General features: G+C 43.0%; 5 protein-coding genes across 7 annotated transcripts; 1 reads left to right on the top strand and 4 right to left on the bottom strand.

The window, feature by feature from the left end:
• Positions 1-304: 304 nt before the first annotated feature.
• Positions 305-2,690, bottom strand: spartin. The gene is made up of 4 exons (XM_089261191.1): positions 2,538-2,690; positions 2,311-2,474; positions 759-2,224; positions 305-705 (listed from the first exon to the last, which is right to left on the bottom strand). The coding sequence occupies exons 2-4, from the start codon at positions 2,326-2,328 to the stop codon at positions 486-488; spliced, it is 1,704 nt and encodes a 567-aa protein (XP_089117317.1). The 5' UTR covers positions 2,329-2,474; positions 2,538-2,690; the 3' UTR covers positions 305-485.
• Positions 2,691-2,957: 267 nt separating this feature from the next.
• On the bottom strand, positions 2,958-8,867 carry Karybeta3 (karyopherin beta 3). Its single transcript, XM_030389985.2, has 5 exons — positions 8,645-8,867; positions 6,946-7,095; positions 5,789-6,880; positions 4,374-5,724; positions 2,958-4,306 (listed from the first exon to the last, which is right to left on the bottom strand). Exons 1-5 carry the CDS (start codon positions 8,723-8,725, stop codon positions 3,669-3,671), a joined length of 3,312 nt encoding a protein of 1,103 aa, XP_030245845.1. The 5' UTR covers positions 8,726-8,867; the 3' UTR covers positions 2,958-3,668.
• Positions 8,868-9,502: 635 nt separating this feature from the next.
• Positions 9,503-10,447, top strand: Dlip2 (Dorsal interacting protein 2). The gene is made up of 2 exons (XM_018113347.3): positions 9,503-10,101; positions 10,165-10,447. Exons 1-2 carry the CDS (start codon positions 9,582-9,584, stop codon positions 10,440-10,442), a joined length of 798 nt encoding a protein of 265 aa, XP_017968836.2. The 5' UTR covers positions 9,503-9,581; the 3' UTR covers positions 10,443-10,447.
• slx1 (structure-specific endonuclease subunit SLX1) lies at positions 10,428-13,207 on the bottom strand. Its single transcript, XM_018113468.3, has 2 exons — positions 13,172-13,207; positions 10,428-11,350 (listed from the first exon to the last, which is right to left on the bottom strand). Exons 1-2 carry the CDS (start codon positions 13,182-13,184, stop codon positions 10,467-10,469), a joined length of 897 nt encoding a protein of 298 aa, XP_017968957.3. The 5' UTR covers positions 13,185-13,207; the 3' UTR covers positions 10,428-10,466.
• Positions 11,525-13,240, bottom strand: MED31 (mediator complex subunit 31). 3 transcript variants are annotated; one of them, XM_030389988.2, is made up of 3 exons: positions 13,172-13,240; positions 12,487-12,576; positions 11,525-12,180 (listed from the first exon to the last, which is right to left on the bottom strand). In XM_030389988.2, exons 1-3 carry the CDS (start codon positions 13,182-13,184, stop codon positions 11,564-11,566), a joined length of 720 nt encoding a protein of 239 aa, XP_030245848.1. In that variant the 5' UTR covers positions 13,185-13,240; the 3' UTR covers positions 11,525-11,563. The 3 variants fall into 3 exon arrangements, with proteins under 3 accessions (XP_030245848.1, XP_030245847.1, XP_017969079.2); XM_030389987.2 differs by lacking the exon at positions 13,172-13,240 and adding an exon at positions 12,776-13,165; XM_018113590.3 differs by lacking the exon at positions 13,172-13,240 and adding an exon at positions 12,782-13,165.
• Between the last annotated feature and the right edge of the window lie 115 nt (positions 13,241-13,355).

Genomic DNA, 13,355 nt, shown 5'->3' with positions numbered 1-13,355 from the left:
CGTCTTGCTTCTGTTTCTTACATTCATATTCATATGCACATACACATTATTATTTTTATTTGAAAAAACTTTACTAACCGCACGACCGACGGCTACGACCGAACACTTCGACGACTAAACTGAAATTAACAATGTCATTTACAGCACGCTGTTAACCGATTGTATAACAACACGAATATAACAGTTTCACGATTGAGGAAATTCTGTTACACTGCTGTTACTGCTCTAGTAATGTTATACTTCACCGTTGTGTTTCCACTGTCGATAGCTGACTGCTATATAACTTCAAACTTAAAAAATCAACTTTGATTGTTATTCATTTTTTTTGAGTACTTTAAGGTTAATAACAAATTCGTTGCAAACATAATAAAAGCTTAACTTGACTAACGGAGATTACATATTAATATCAACAAATTCGTTAAAAAGAATGAACCTATTTTGGACTTAACTAACTGAGATAAAGATCAATCCTTCATAAGGACCTTTTACTCCTTCAGTGCTCTTAAATTGGGATACAATGCGCCCGCGTTAATGTAATGAGATTCTGGACGACGCAAATCCACAACAACAGCTTCGCCCGTTTTCTTAACCAACTTCTTGGCCAGACCTTTGGGCGTTATATAGTTAACATTTTGGCTAATGACGAAGGCGTTGCCCACCGTATCGAAAGTCTCGCTGGCCAGGTTTCCAGCCGAGCTGCCGTATCTGAAAAAGACATACTTGAGTTTTCGAATCTCTAAGAGAATGCGTAAACTTACTTGTGTTCAATAATTTTTACGGAATTCTCACTCAAGCTGTTGCCCAAGATCTTGGCCGACTTTTCAAATCCGTCGAACACTGTGGTAAAGCCGTCGACAGCGCCCGCTGCAATGGTTATGGCGCCTTCCATTGTGCTGTCCGCATTGATGCTGTCGTAGCCGAAGCCCTTCTGCAAGAGCTTCGACCCTTGGGTCTGGACATGTGGCGCTAGGTATCCGCCGACTGCAACAGCAGCTGTTCCCACCTTACCGGCGATCCAGCCGGTCAGGCCTGCAGCTGCCCGAGTCACTTTCTGTGTCACCTCCACACCGGTCTGTACCGAGCTGGGCACTTGAGCCGCCTCATCGGCTGCCGCTGGCTTCATTTTTGACATGAGATACGGCGTAGCCCTAAACATATATCCGCCCGTCTTCTCGGCTCCCTTCACCAGATTGCGCGCTATGAAATCCGCTGCGCAGACAATGTGCTTGGACACCTGCTCGGGGGCAGTGGACGCAGCACGTTGGCTGCGCGGCGACGGCAACAGCTCCACAGTGTCCGCTAATACGGCCTCGAGCAGGTCTACGAAGAACTGCTGCAAGTCCGCCATCTGCTCCTCCTCAGATTCTCCAGCATTGGTGCTCAGCGGACACTGTGGCTTAGCCAGCATTAGGCCAAATGCATTTCCTGCGTGCTCGACCTCCATGTCCGGCAATATGAAAGCACCGTACTCCGTGCAATAGCAGTTGGTGACATTGGGAATCAGCGGATACAGCCATATGGGCGTGCCCGCCTCCTTATTATCCGCTTCCCGCGGCATGTCGCACTGTATGAAATAGCTGCCATTCAAATATGCCCATTTGCCGACCACGGAGCACATGATTAGCGACATTTTCGAGCTGCCTGTTAGCGTGGTCACTTGACCGCTGGACTCGATCCTGTAGAGCTTGACTCGTGCCTGAAACAGCTCGTCCAGCTGCGCCTGAGATTCGTGGCTGGCTAACAGCTCACGTAAGCCGGTCGCCAGCTCCTTATAAGTCCTCGGCCTTTCTCCCGCATTAAGTCTGTCATAGAAAATTTGTTGGTTGTTAACGAGCAAAGGGCGCTTGCTCGTGGATGCTCCATCCAACTGTTCGTGTTTTTGCGCATCTGCAGCGGTGTCATCGATGGGAAGCTGGCTGCTTTTCAAAACCTTTAATCGATAGCTCAGATCCATCTTGGCGCTCTTTAGCTTCTGTATAATTGCACAAGCATCGTTCCACTGCTGCTGCACTGCATCAATGTTATCTGGCAGCCCAACGGGTATGGCAAATGTCTCCTCAATCACCAGCAGCGCCTTCTCACAGGCAGCGACAGAATCCTCCTCCGACTCCATTTTGTTGTGGCGCAGAGCAATGTCCACCTGAGTCACGGCTGCTTCATAAGAGAGTTTAATTCTCTCGTAAGAATCCAAGAACTCCTTGCCCGTTGTCATGGCGCACAGAGCCTATAAGAATGTTAACTATTTATTATGTTATCGATATTCGGTATTAAGTATTAATGAATAGTATTAACCAAAGTTTACTTATGTACAATCAATGATGTTGTCATCCGTACTGCTCGCACTGGTTGCGTTCAATTTACTTGTTCCTGTTGTTACTCAACAGCGAGTACTTTCCAATAAGTAAGAGAGAGCAATGAGTAGACAGACTAATCGTTATAAACTTTGCACTTTGGTGTTGTCAAGAACGCGAAAGCTAAAAAAATACCAACACATATTTTGTATTTTGAATTCACAATTCTGTTTTTGGCTACCTTACCTGTGTTTTGCCATTGCTCACACATTCAGCTGCTGCTCTAATTTGTCATGTCCTATAGTATACGTGTAAGAAATTCGATAATGCATACATATATATGTACGTATGTATACGAGGAATGCTCCCTTCAGTGTGCACGTTTCTGTTTCCTTGTCTGTTTTGATTTTGCGTCGCTGTTCTTAAGGACTGCAACAGTTGTTACACGTTCCAACATTCTTTCCAGCTATCTGTCATACACATATTTACATATGTCTCGCAATCTGTCGTTACGTGGCACACTTATTCTGCTCAAAATTAAAACAAATTGAATTTTTTGTAGAGCGAGCTTTTTACACCAGGTATATTATTATTTGTATATACATACTTGGACTCCTCTCTTCTTTTTTTCATTTTCCCCACACACTGCACATTAAAATTCAAATATTTCTGTTTCGATTTGTTTTATTAATTTAAAATACACATTTTTAAATGTTACATTTTAGAATATTCGTTCATTTTCGGACGACTGTCGAATCCTTCAGGACACGATTTGGAGACTGGCGACTGGCGTTCATCTCTTCTCGAATTTGGTGTACTATATATAAAAACGTTTTCACAATTTATAACGAATATAATCTACTGGAATTCGATGAATAATTCGCGATTCAACATATCAAATTCTCATGAGACGAACACTTCTACTTTATTTTTTTGTTTGGGTTTCCTTCCAAAGGCGCTCTCTTGAGGGAGCGGGAGACGAGTTTCAATTGAAATCACAATACAAATATATGTATATATACATAAACACTTTGCATATATATATAGTAAAGTAATGTAATGTATATAATAATATATAATTTTTTATAACATTTGGAAATTTTCTCGCATTATTGATTGAGAAATAACGAAAAATGTTTTTTCAGTTTTCGTTAACACTTTGAATTTTGGAGTTTAAGTATATGTGTTAATAAATCCTACAGTTTTTGTTTCGATTTTATTTCTTTATATATATATATATATATATATATATATATATATATATATATATATATATATATATATATATATATATAAATATATATGTTCGTGTTTTAATCAATGCAAAGAGCTGCTCTGGAGCTCCATAAAAATGAAGTCCTTTCCCCATTCAATTTCTTATGTAGATGGAGCACTTGCCAACTCCCGATAGGCATCCTGCAACGCCTGTTGCTGCTCGGGACTTAAAGTGCTGGCACAGGCCTGCATGACGTCTGGGTTGGACTCGATTTGCTTGACAATTGTTAGCATGCGGGTACCTGGGGCGCTTTTTGCTTCCAGTACATTTCTGCAAAAGGAGTCTGCGATGATGGAGACGATGCGTGGCAGATTGCAATTATTTGCGCCCAAAATGGCTGGATGATTTGCCTCAATCAAATCGCAGAGATAGCCGTAGATGTGGACAGCCTCCTCGGGGTCTTCAGAAATGGGCAGCCACGAGAACCAGACGGCAATCAGCTCATCCAAATTGGTCAATGCTGACTTGTTGTATTTAAGTATTTTGGCAAATGCCGAGATGGCATTTTCCGTCGCATTTATGTTCTCAATTTCGCGTGACCGCGGATCATTGATCACCTGCACCAGCAGTGGAATAATCTGTGCACAGGTGTGAGCAAACTGATCGCCTCCAAACTGACCCAGAACGCCGCATCCATAGGCAGCCGCTTGACGTACATCCGGCGACTTATCCAACACATATTTTAGCAAGGCAGGCGTAAATATTTGCTGGTACGGCGTGCAAGCGGGGCCACAGAATTCTAGACGGAATATAAAACGAACGTTCAGTCAAGAGCATGCACAAATAGAAAAAATATATAATGGTACCAATTAAATCGTCGAATACGCAAATGCCCCATTGGCGATCGGCGAACGGACGATTGGGATCCAGGAGTTTGACAAAGTGCGATGCCACCTGGTCAAAGGCGGGCAGAAATTGCGCCTTGTTGGTTAGGAAGAGAGCGTGTATGATGTCCACCACCTTCGACAAGATGTATATGTCGGTATCATCCTGTTCGGCCAGCTCCTCTTCAACGCCATCGTCATAATCCTCTTCGTTGCGGGCAGCCAAGCGCTTATCCGCACGCTCAAAGTGCTCGACCACATACTTGTTGATTATCTCGAGCACCTGCTTCATGGCCTCCTCATTGAGACAGTTGGGACCGAGGGTTTCGATGCACTTGGCCAGCGAGTTAAGTAGTTCGGATTGAACATCCGGCTCCGGTTCGGTGTTGATCACCTTAATCAATTCTGGGCAAATATAAAGCCACATGCCCTCCAAATAGTTGGGGCCCTTAATCTTAGCACAGTCGAGCAAATAGGGCAACGACTCAGCAGCAGCTGAGCGCACACCATCATGGAAATAGAACTTGAGCAGCGGTAGCATTAGACGAAGCACTTCCTCGGCGTAGTCTGCGAAACCCTCCTTCAATTCGCGCGCATAGCATACAAGCATCTCGCATGCCGAAGCCTTATCCTCCATTCCAGCAGTACGTATGGCAAAGTTTTGCTGCTCCCCCAGTGTAATAAAGGACCATTCCACGTCGCCTTCAATGTCCTCCACCTCATCGTTGTCCAGAAGGGCCACCTCCGGCTTCATGCCCGCTGTACGCATAACTGGGCCCATAACAAGGGGCAGGTACTGTTCAAACTGCTTGCCCAGTATCTTGCACATGCGCGCCCAGGCGGTTATTAGATATGACGTCTGCGGATCGTCGTCGGGCAAGTCGCCCTCGGTATGGGTTTTCAATAGCATGTCCATGACTTCGCCGGCATCTGCAATGAATTTCTCACGACCTACTGCAAGTCCGATGAGACTCACACACTCAATAGTCTTGCCGCGCAGCATACGCAGATCCTCCGAGTTAGCATTTTGGATGATGAACTTTAGACAAGGCATCAGTCGATCATAGTAAGCAACAAATTCGTGCTCACATGTATCTGCCACAGACGCGATGGTGGTCACCACCTGCTCCAGCACAAGCTTGTTGCCTTTTTCGACGAGCTCCTTGAATTTAGAGTTGAGAATGTTCTCCAGCTTGGCCATGATTGCGTCCAGATAGCGTGTCAATATATTCTTGGGGCAATCCTCACTGAAATTGACCAAAGCAGCTCCAGCGTGAGCTTGCACGCGGGGATTTTGCTCGTCTTCAAGCAGCAGCAACAATCCAGGCACCACCTTATCAGAGTTAAATTACAATTAGTTGAACCAAATATCATTTACAATTAGAGTACTGTCTCACCTGCTCGTGGAATTTCTTCTCGAATAGGGGCGCGAAATCTGTGGACATTTGTCCGATGGCATTGCAAGCTGCGTAACGTACGCGTGGATGGGGATCGCGTAGATAGTTCAGCACGCCAGACATAACCTGATCCAGTATCGTCTCCATTTGCTTGTGGCAGCCTTCACCAATGGCCGATATGGCCATCAGAGCAGCGAAACGATGCTTCCAGTCAGCGTGATTCAGCATTCCGGGCAAAGCGTTCATAACGTGGGGCAAAACCATTTTGCCACCCAAGCCGCATGCTAATCGATCCAGCGAGGATTCAGCAATGACATTATTATCGCTGTGATCATCCTCATTAACGACATCGGCCGTTGCCCACTCCTCGTCCTCATCCAGATCCGTCATCATTTGCAGCACCAGCGGAATGAGTGCAACAATATATTTCTCTGCACGCTTGCGAACCATTGCAGGTGCATTCTCCGCCAGGGAGACCATCACCTCCAGCACCAAATGACGCCAGCTGTCCTCGAAGTCCTGCGAGCTAAACACCTTCATGCATATCTCAAAGATGTACTCCAACTGCGGGCGCAGATACTTTGGACAGTTCTCGGTCATGTCAATGAGCAGCTTGAGCAAGCTCTGGTCGTCTTGTGCCTCAATCGTTTCTCCCGTTATAACAATCATGCGCGGTAGCAAGTCAGCGAAGTGCTTGTATATGGTAACCTCCTTCTCCTTGTCATGGTAGAGTATGAAGGCGCCAATGGCTCGAACGGCCTGAACACGCACCTCGGCGTCTGTGTTCTCCATGCTCTTGGCTAGCATCTGTTTGATCAGATCGATGTATTGCGTCTCCTGATTGCCGAAGATCGAGGGCACGCTGCTGAAAATGCGCAGTGCCGATTCCTGCAACTGCGGTGTTGGTGAATTGGCGCATTGGAACAGAAATTGGAGAATGTCCGGCCACTGATTGTTGCCATCTTCGTCGATCAAATTGCGCGCCACCTCGGCAACCACCTCGCAAATTTTACGGCGCAATTGTGGCGTCACATCCTGTTGCACGGCCATCAAAATCTGTTGCAGAAGCTGATTTTGTGAGTCTACAGGCAGCTGCAAGGGATTTTATTATGATAATAACACATTCCAGACGGATATATTGATATTTATTCAATTACCTCTTTGTAGAACTCCATAAAATCGGATGTGAACAAGCGACGCAGCAATACGGCGGCCATTTGACGAGCTTCCTCCGATTGTTGGCCATTGTGAATGTTGCCCAGCAGATGTGTTACCTTTAACTCGCGCGACAAATTGTTATACGCATCCTAGACGGCATGTATCAAATATATTCAAAATCACACAATTAGTTGTGGAACTAAATAATTGAGGATATTTTGTTATTTGCTTTAGATTTTACAATAGTTTTTGTTCAACAAAATATATATACGTAATACCAAAATATATAATTAAACAATAACACAAAAAAATATACATTATTTTGAATTGAATATAATAAAAGTATTTTTGATCTTAGTCATTTACAGCTCAAATTCGCTTGCGCTAGTAACTTAGCCGCTGTCTTTATCATATATCCACTAAAGCAGTAAAATCAGCTTTCCAGACGCACACAAAATGCTATTTAGCATTGTTTATATTTATACCCGGAAATAGGGGTATGTATAATGGTTTGGGCAGACCCCATATTCTTGATTAGGACGAAGAGCTGGGTCGATGTATCCCTATCCGACGTCTGTCTGTGTTTACGAATGAGCGCGGCGATCTCAGAAGATACAAGAGCTAAAGTTTTGCAATATTTATTTCAAATGTACGTATATATAGCGCGGATATCAAGTATATCTCCAAAAATTTCAATGTTATAAACACGATTTAATGGTTTCATCCGATAACAGATAGACATTTAGCGAATTCCTTGAGATAAATTATTGTTTAAAATTGACAATTTTAAATTTCATACATAACTATGTAAGTCTATATTTTCTCTTTTTATACAATAAAAAAAAATATAAATAAATAAATAAAAAAAATAAAATAAAAAAGAAAATAACAAATGTAAACGCATGATATAAGAATTTAACTATCAAATAATCAAAACAAAATGAATAAAACAAAAGCGCGATTTATTAAAAGACATTCAATGAGATGCCGCAGCTGGTACGAAAATGTGTCCTTGCTTGTGCAGTGTTTGCTTGCATGTACATGTGTGTCTATCATCGAAAACTGCAGTACTCAGTACTGAGTACCGTGTGGCGTGGGCGGCGCCAAGGTCAACAGCTGTAAAGGGTGTAGACTGTAGACTGGGTCTATCAGCAAGTGTTTAATTGAAACCAACAACAAATACAAAAAAAATCAGATTGTGTTACCATCATGCCATGCGTCATCTTTAGCAATAATAAAATACTTTTTTGCACCTGCTCTTTGTTTCCGCTTTCTATGTTTCTTTGTGTGCGAATGAATTTTAAGGCGCTGGCGGCCCAAAAAAAATGTCAAAAATATACACATTATATATTATGGCTTCGTACGTATTGTACAAATTGTCTTTTTGCTCCACACATGCACACACACTCATACATACACACAGCAACAGCTACACAAATATGTGCGGCGTATGAATGGCGTAGCTAAAAGGGAGAGGAAAAACACGTTTTGTGCGCTTTTGAAGGAGAATGCAGGATGGTGAAGATTTCGGGAAAACTTATTACATCCTAAATTTAGCATATGAAATTGAAAAATAATGCAATACAATAAATATTAATAATTATACTATGTACATATGTATGTACATATGTGCAGCTCACGTTTTGATATTGCGCAGTTGCCTGACAGAAACTTGCATCTGGCGATTGATGGACTTACCTCGGCTTGTTTCCGGACTTCATTGTCCATGGACAGCAAGGAGTTGAGTAGCTGTTGGAACTGTGCCTGGTCTGCAGCCATTTCGATTTGTAGTTTTCACTCGATTTGACACGAAGCAGAAAACAGCAAATTTTCACGATCCACACGCGACGAAGCCGCTTAGAAAAGAGCAGAACAATAGGAAAGGCAATGACGGGTTGCCAAAGTCACAATTTTTTTATGGTGTTGTTAACAATGAAATTAATCTGTTAGACTAATGTAACAGGTTGTCTCTTATGAAAAATTTATTTCCAACTTGTTAGAAGTTTGTACTGAAATCAATTAATTGTATTTAGCAATTATTTCAGGCAATATGTTTAAGCTGTGTCAACACTGGCGAAAAAACGCTTGCTTGGCCGCTGTTATCGATAGTTATTTTGGCGCAAAAGAGTAGTACAGCTTTTTAGGTATGTTTTCAAATAATCTTAAGTGTCAAACAAGTTATCGATGTCGACAGGCACAACAATTCTATTTGTAACTGCAAAAATATCTATAATCTCCAGCCATGCTTTAGCCCTTTTATGCCAAAATAACTAACAACGCAAATTAGAGTTATAACTATAACTCTAATTTGCGTTTCTTGAGAAACGTAATTAATTTGTTGTATTTGTATTCGAATAACAAAGCCGTTATTATTTGACAATAAGTTAGAGTTCAATCACTGACCAAACAGCACATAGACTAGACATGTAGTACAAAGTTTTTCAACACCGAAAAATCTGTGTTGTTTGGTCAGAGGTTCAATGTAATTATACATATTTCAATGGAAACCAGTGCTGTTAAATGGTCCAAAAATAATGATTGTTTTGCATAGAAAAAGAGCGAAGAGGAATGGAAGCAGTACCTAAAAGCGAGCAGCAAATCATTTGATTGAACTTAATAAAAACTAAAATTTAAGATGAGCACTCGTCTCTGTGCCTACAAAGACTGCCACAATTTCTATTATCGCCAGGACAACAGTGGCTGTAGCGAGGTGACACTCTTTGCATTCCCCAAGGATCCAAAGCGCGCCGAGCAATGGCGTATACTTGGTCAAGTGCATCCCAAAATTGGACCCATGCAGCTATATATGTGCTCCAAACATTTCGATGCCAAATATTTGTCATTAACTAGGAATCGTCGCATTTTGCTGGGCGAAGCACTGCCTTTCCCATACGAAGATCTCAATAAAACGGAAACAGCTCAGGATACCAAGGAAATGGCTGCGACGTCTTCAACTGAACAGCAGAGCTACTACATCAACTCGACGGGCAACAAAATTCAGTTGGCTGAAGACGATCCCAAGGATATTTCATCTTCCTCCCAGCAAAGTTTCTACATAAATATGGACGACGATGACTTAAGCATTGATAAAGTTATCATGGTGGAGTCCACGACCAAAACAGTCGTCGACCCACAAGTTGATATGTTTGAGAAAAGTAAGGCTTGCAGTGCAGTTGTACTAGTACTCATGCATATCTAATGTCATTCTCTAAATACAGTCGAGGTCAACATCATCCCGTCTACTCACAAGCGACCTCGCCCTACGACGCCACAGGAACAGGAGGAGGAGGAGGATGAGAAGGCGCCGCAGCCCACTGATGAACAACTGATAGACACATCAGAGGTGTCTATCTTCAAGTTCAAGGGCGAGCAGTACGTGCAAATGTCGCGGGAATACTATCTGCAGGAGAAACGCCAATTGATGGAACAGCTGAACAGCTACAGGCGCACGCTGGCCAACATTAGAAAGCAATTGTTGCCATTAAAGGAACTATGAAACGATGCAAATGTTTATTTAATTTTAATCACTCAGCTCCCAGATGTGTTGCACATCGCTGTCCATATCGGGACAATCGCTTAACTCATCTCCATCTTCTTCCTTATTCGTATCCTCCCCCTGAATCTGTACGCCCTGCTCGAACCTCTTCCGCTCGAGCAGCTCTGCCCAGATTAAGTATGTCTCACACAAAGGACAGTTTCCGACGATGGGAATATACTGACCAGGGTCCTCCCCAAGCAAGTAGCTGGCCAGGCACAGCATGTGGCAGCTCAAGCAACAGCTGGCGTTCAGGCAACCGAAGCGGGAGCGCTCCGGCTGCTCTATTCGCTGCATGCACAGATGACACTCAGATGACCAAGAAGCTGTAGCTCCAGCTGCAGCTGCAGATCGCTTCGCAGCCAAGGACCGCTGCGACGCCGTTATGGCGACCTTGCCGCTTACGATCCGCAAGTGTCGTGGCACAGGCAACTGAAACTCTCGTTCGTAGTCCGTCTCCAGCCAGCGCACAGTGAGTGGCAGCCGATGCCAAGGACCTACTCCCAGCATTCGATTCACTATGCGAAAATTGTAATCGAAATGCGTCTCGCGTGGCAGCTTGCGCTTTAGGTCGTCAAAGATCTTAAGACGCGTCGACAACGTTGGCTGCTGCCACGCCCACTCGAACTGCAGTGCGACGATTTTGTTCGGGAATCCGTGCACAATCATCACCATTTGCCAGGGTCCCTTCCTGCTGGTCTTCTTGGCGCCGCCAAAGCTGGAGCCTCGATTATGTTGCCTAATGCGTCTCTTGGGGTTGACCGTGAAGCCCACATAGCATTTGCCGCGATGCCTTACGTCCACGCTTTGACTGCACAGCAAATAGACGCCATAGAAATGGCCCTTCTGGGCCAGAGCTTCCTTGCCGCCTGCAAGTGTCAAACGTAGAATTAGCAATGAAATTGTAGTGCGACTAGGCTAAGCTAACGAACGTCTAAAGAGAGCGACAGGAAAAGCGCGCCAAATGGAATGGATTATGCTAATTAGCAATATCTTCTCCCAACGGCTGTTTTTCCCTTAGAAGCCAAGTTTTCAGCTAACAATTTCCTATATCAAATTTATTGTATTTATTCAGCCATTAGCTAATTTAACTCTAATTTCATGGCTGCGCTGCTAGCCAGTCCGTTGATTTGTTGTTGTTGTTGTTGCTGTTGTTGCTGTTGCGGCAGCTGATGCGCCGCTGACAAAACCTGAGTTTGCGTAGGCGCTGGCTCCCTTGCCGTCAGCGGCTGCTGCTGTGACTGCGAGGTAGAGCTACTACCGTTCTGCAATGTCGCCTGCTGCAGCGGATTGGCGGCCTCGGCGGCGGCAACAGACGCCGCTTCACTTGGCGCCAATATGCCGCCATTGGTCTGCTGCTGCTGTTGCTGTGGTTGCTGTTGCTGCTGCTGCTGCTGCAGTTGCTGTTGTTGTTGTGTAGCTGCAGCAACTGCTGCCGCGTTCTCTTGCACCGAATTGATCAGCTTGATGCGCTTGCGCGTGTAATGCTGCCACTGCAGTATGGCCTGGTCGTCGATGAACTTGCAACATTGATTGTTGACGATCTCGCGACGAAAATGTTCGTATTGCAGCAGATCGAGAAAGTATAGGCACATCGGATACATCAGATACTTGGCATATTCGGGCTCCTTCCAGTACTGTAGATACTTGAGGTAGTTGATAAAGCAGGGATCCTTAAAGTAGCCACGCTGTGCGAGAACTGCAAATAGAATGGAATATGTTTTGAATACAAATCTTCGAATAATTATGTAAGAGTTATTTTAGTTGCCAAATAGTATTAATCATGTGCCTTATGTCATTTCTTATTGCTTCAACTTACGTTTATAAATATGTTTCGATTTATTTGCTTACCCAGAGATCAAAAACAGATCACATACTTACATATGTATGTATATACTCAAATAATATCTAGCTTAGTTAAAAACTATTACTTTATGTTATTCTAATACATAGTATATTTTCTATTCTTGCTCAAATATATACATATATGTTCTGTTTGACTTACAGTTGAGATAATTGGGATTGGACAGGCACTGCACAAATTCCAGCTCGATTTGCCAGCGACGTTTTTGTTGATCCTCCGATTCGATGGCCGCTAAATAGTTATACAAAATAAATTATTAACAGTTATCGTCTGCATTCAACTAGAATCCTATTAGTGTTTAGTTTTCCTCTTATAGCGTGCGTTATTTTGTTTTAAAGCGAAAGGAAATGCGTATGAGGAGGAATGTAGAATAAAAGAAAAAAGTGAAAAATGTTTGTATTTTCATGTTTTCTTTGTTGGCTTTACTTACTCTTACCCTTTCCGTACATTTTGGCCATTCTTTTAACGGTTGTGGAAAGGGTTTCGTTGTTTTTGCGTTTTTTCAGTTTGTTTATGCTAATTCTTCGGGTGTTGTGGTTTGTTGTTGTCTTGAAACGTTTGTGTTATTTCAAAAAATTGTACATTACACAAAAAATAAATTACACATAAAAATGTACACAGATTCGTTTGTGTGCGTGTGTGTGTGCGTGAGGTGGGCTAGAAAGGATCAATAACAAAGCGCATACAAAATAGAATGAAATTGAACTGCACTTATAAACGCAAATCGATCATAAAATTCTCTGTCGCTCCCCTCTTTGGTTCGGTAGTATATTGTTTTTGTGGTGAGCAAATTAACTAAAATTAATTGTTATTTTCAGCTACAAACCGTAAGTGTTCATGACAGTGTGACCGAATCTGAAAATCGAAATATACAGATTTTTAACACACAAAAAATACCGAATTTGTCCCAATTTGTGCAAGAAATAATAGTTGATGAAACACCTTGTTGTTGCAAAATATTGCTTAATTTATTTTCATTTGCATTCACCACTATGGAGAAACCAAGCCGG

This window comes from Drosophila navojoa, chromosome 2 (genome assembly GCF_054131105.1).
Source record: "Drosophila navojoa isolate 15081-1374.11 chromosome 2, UAZ_NAV_1.0, whole genome shotgun sequence".
Taxonomy (NCBI): domain Eukaryota; kingdom Metazoa; phylum Arthropoda; class Insecta; order Diptera; family Drosophilidae; genus Drosophila; species Drosophila navojoa.
This window is presented reverse-complemented; position numbering and strand designations above follow the sequence as displayed.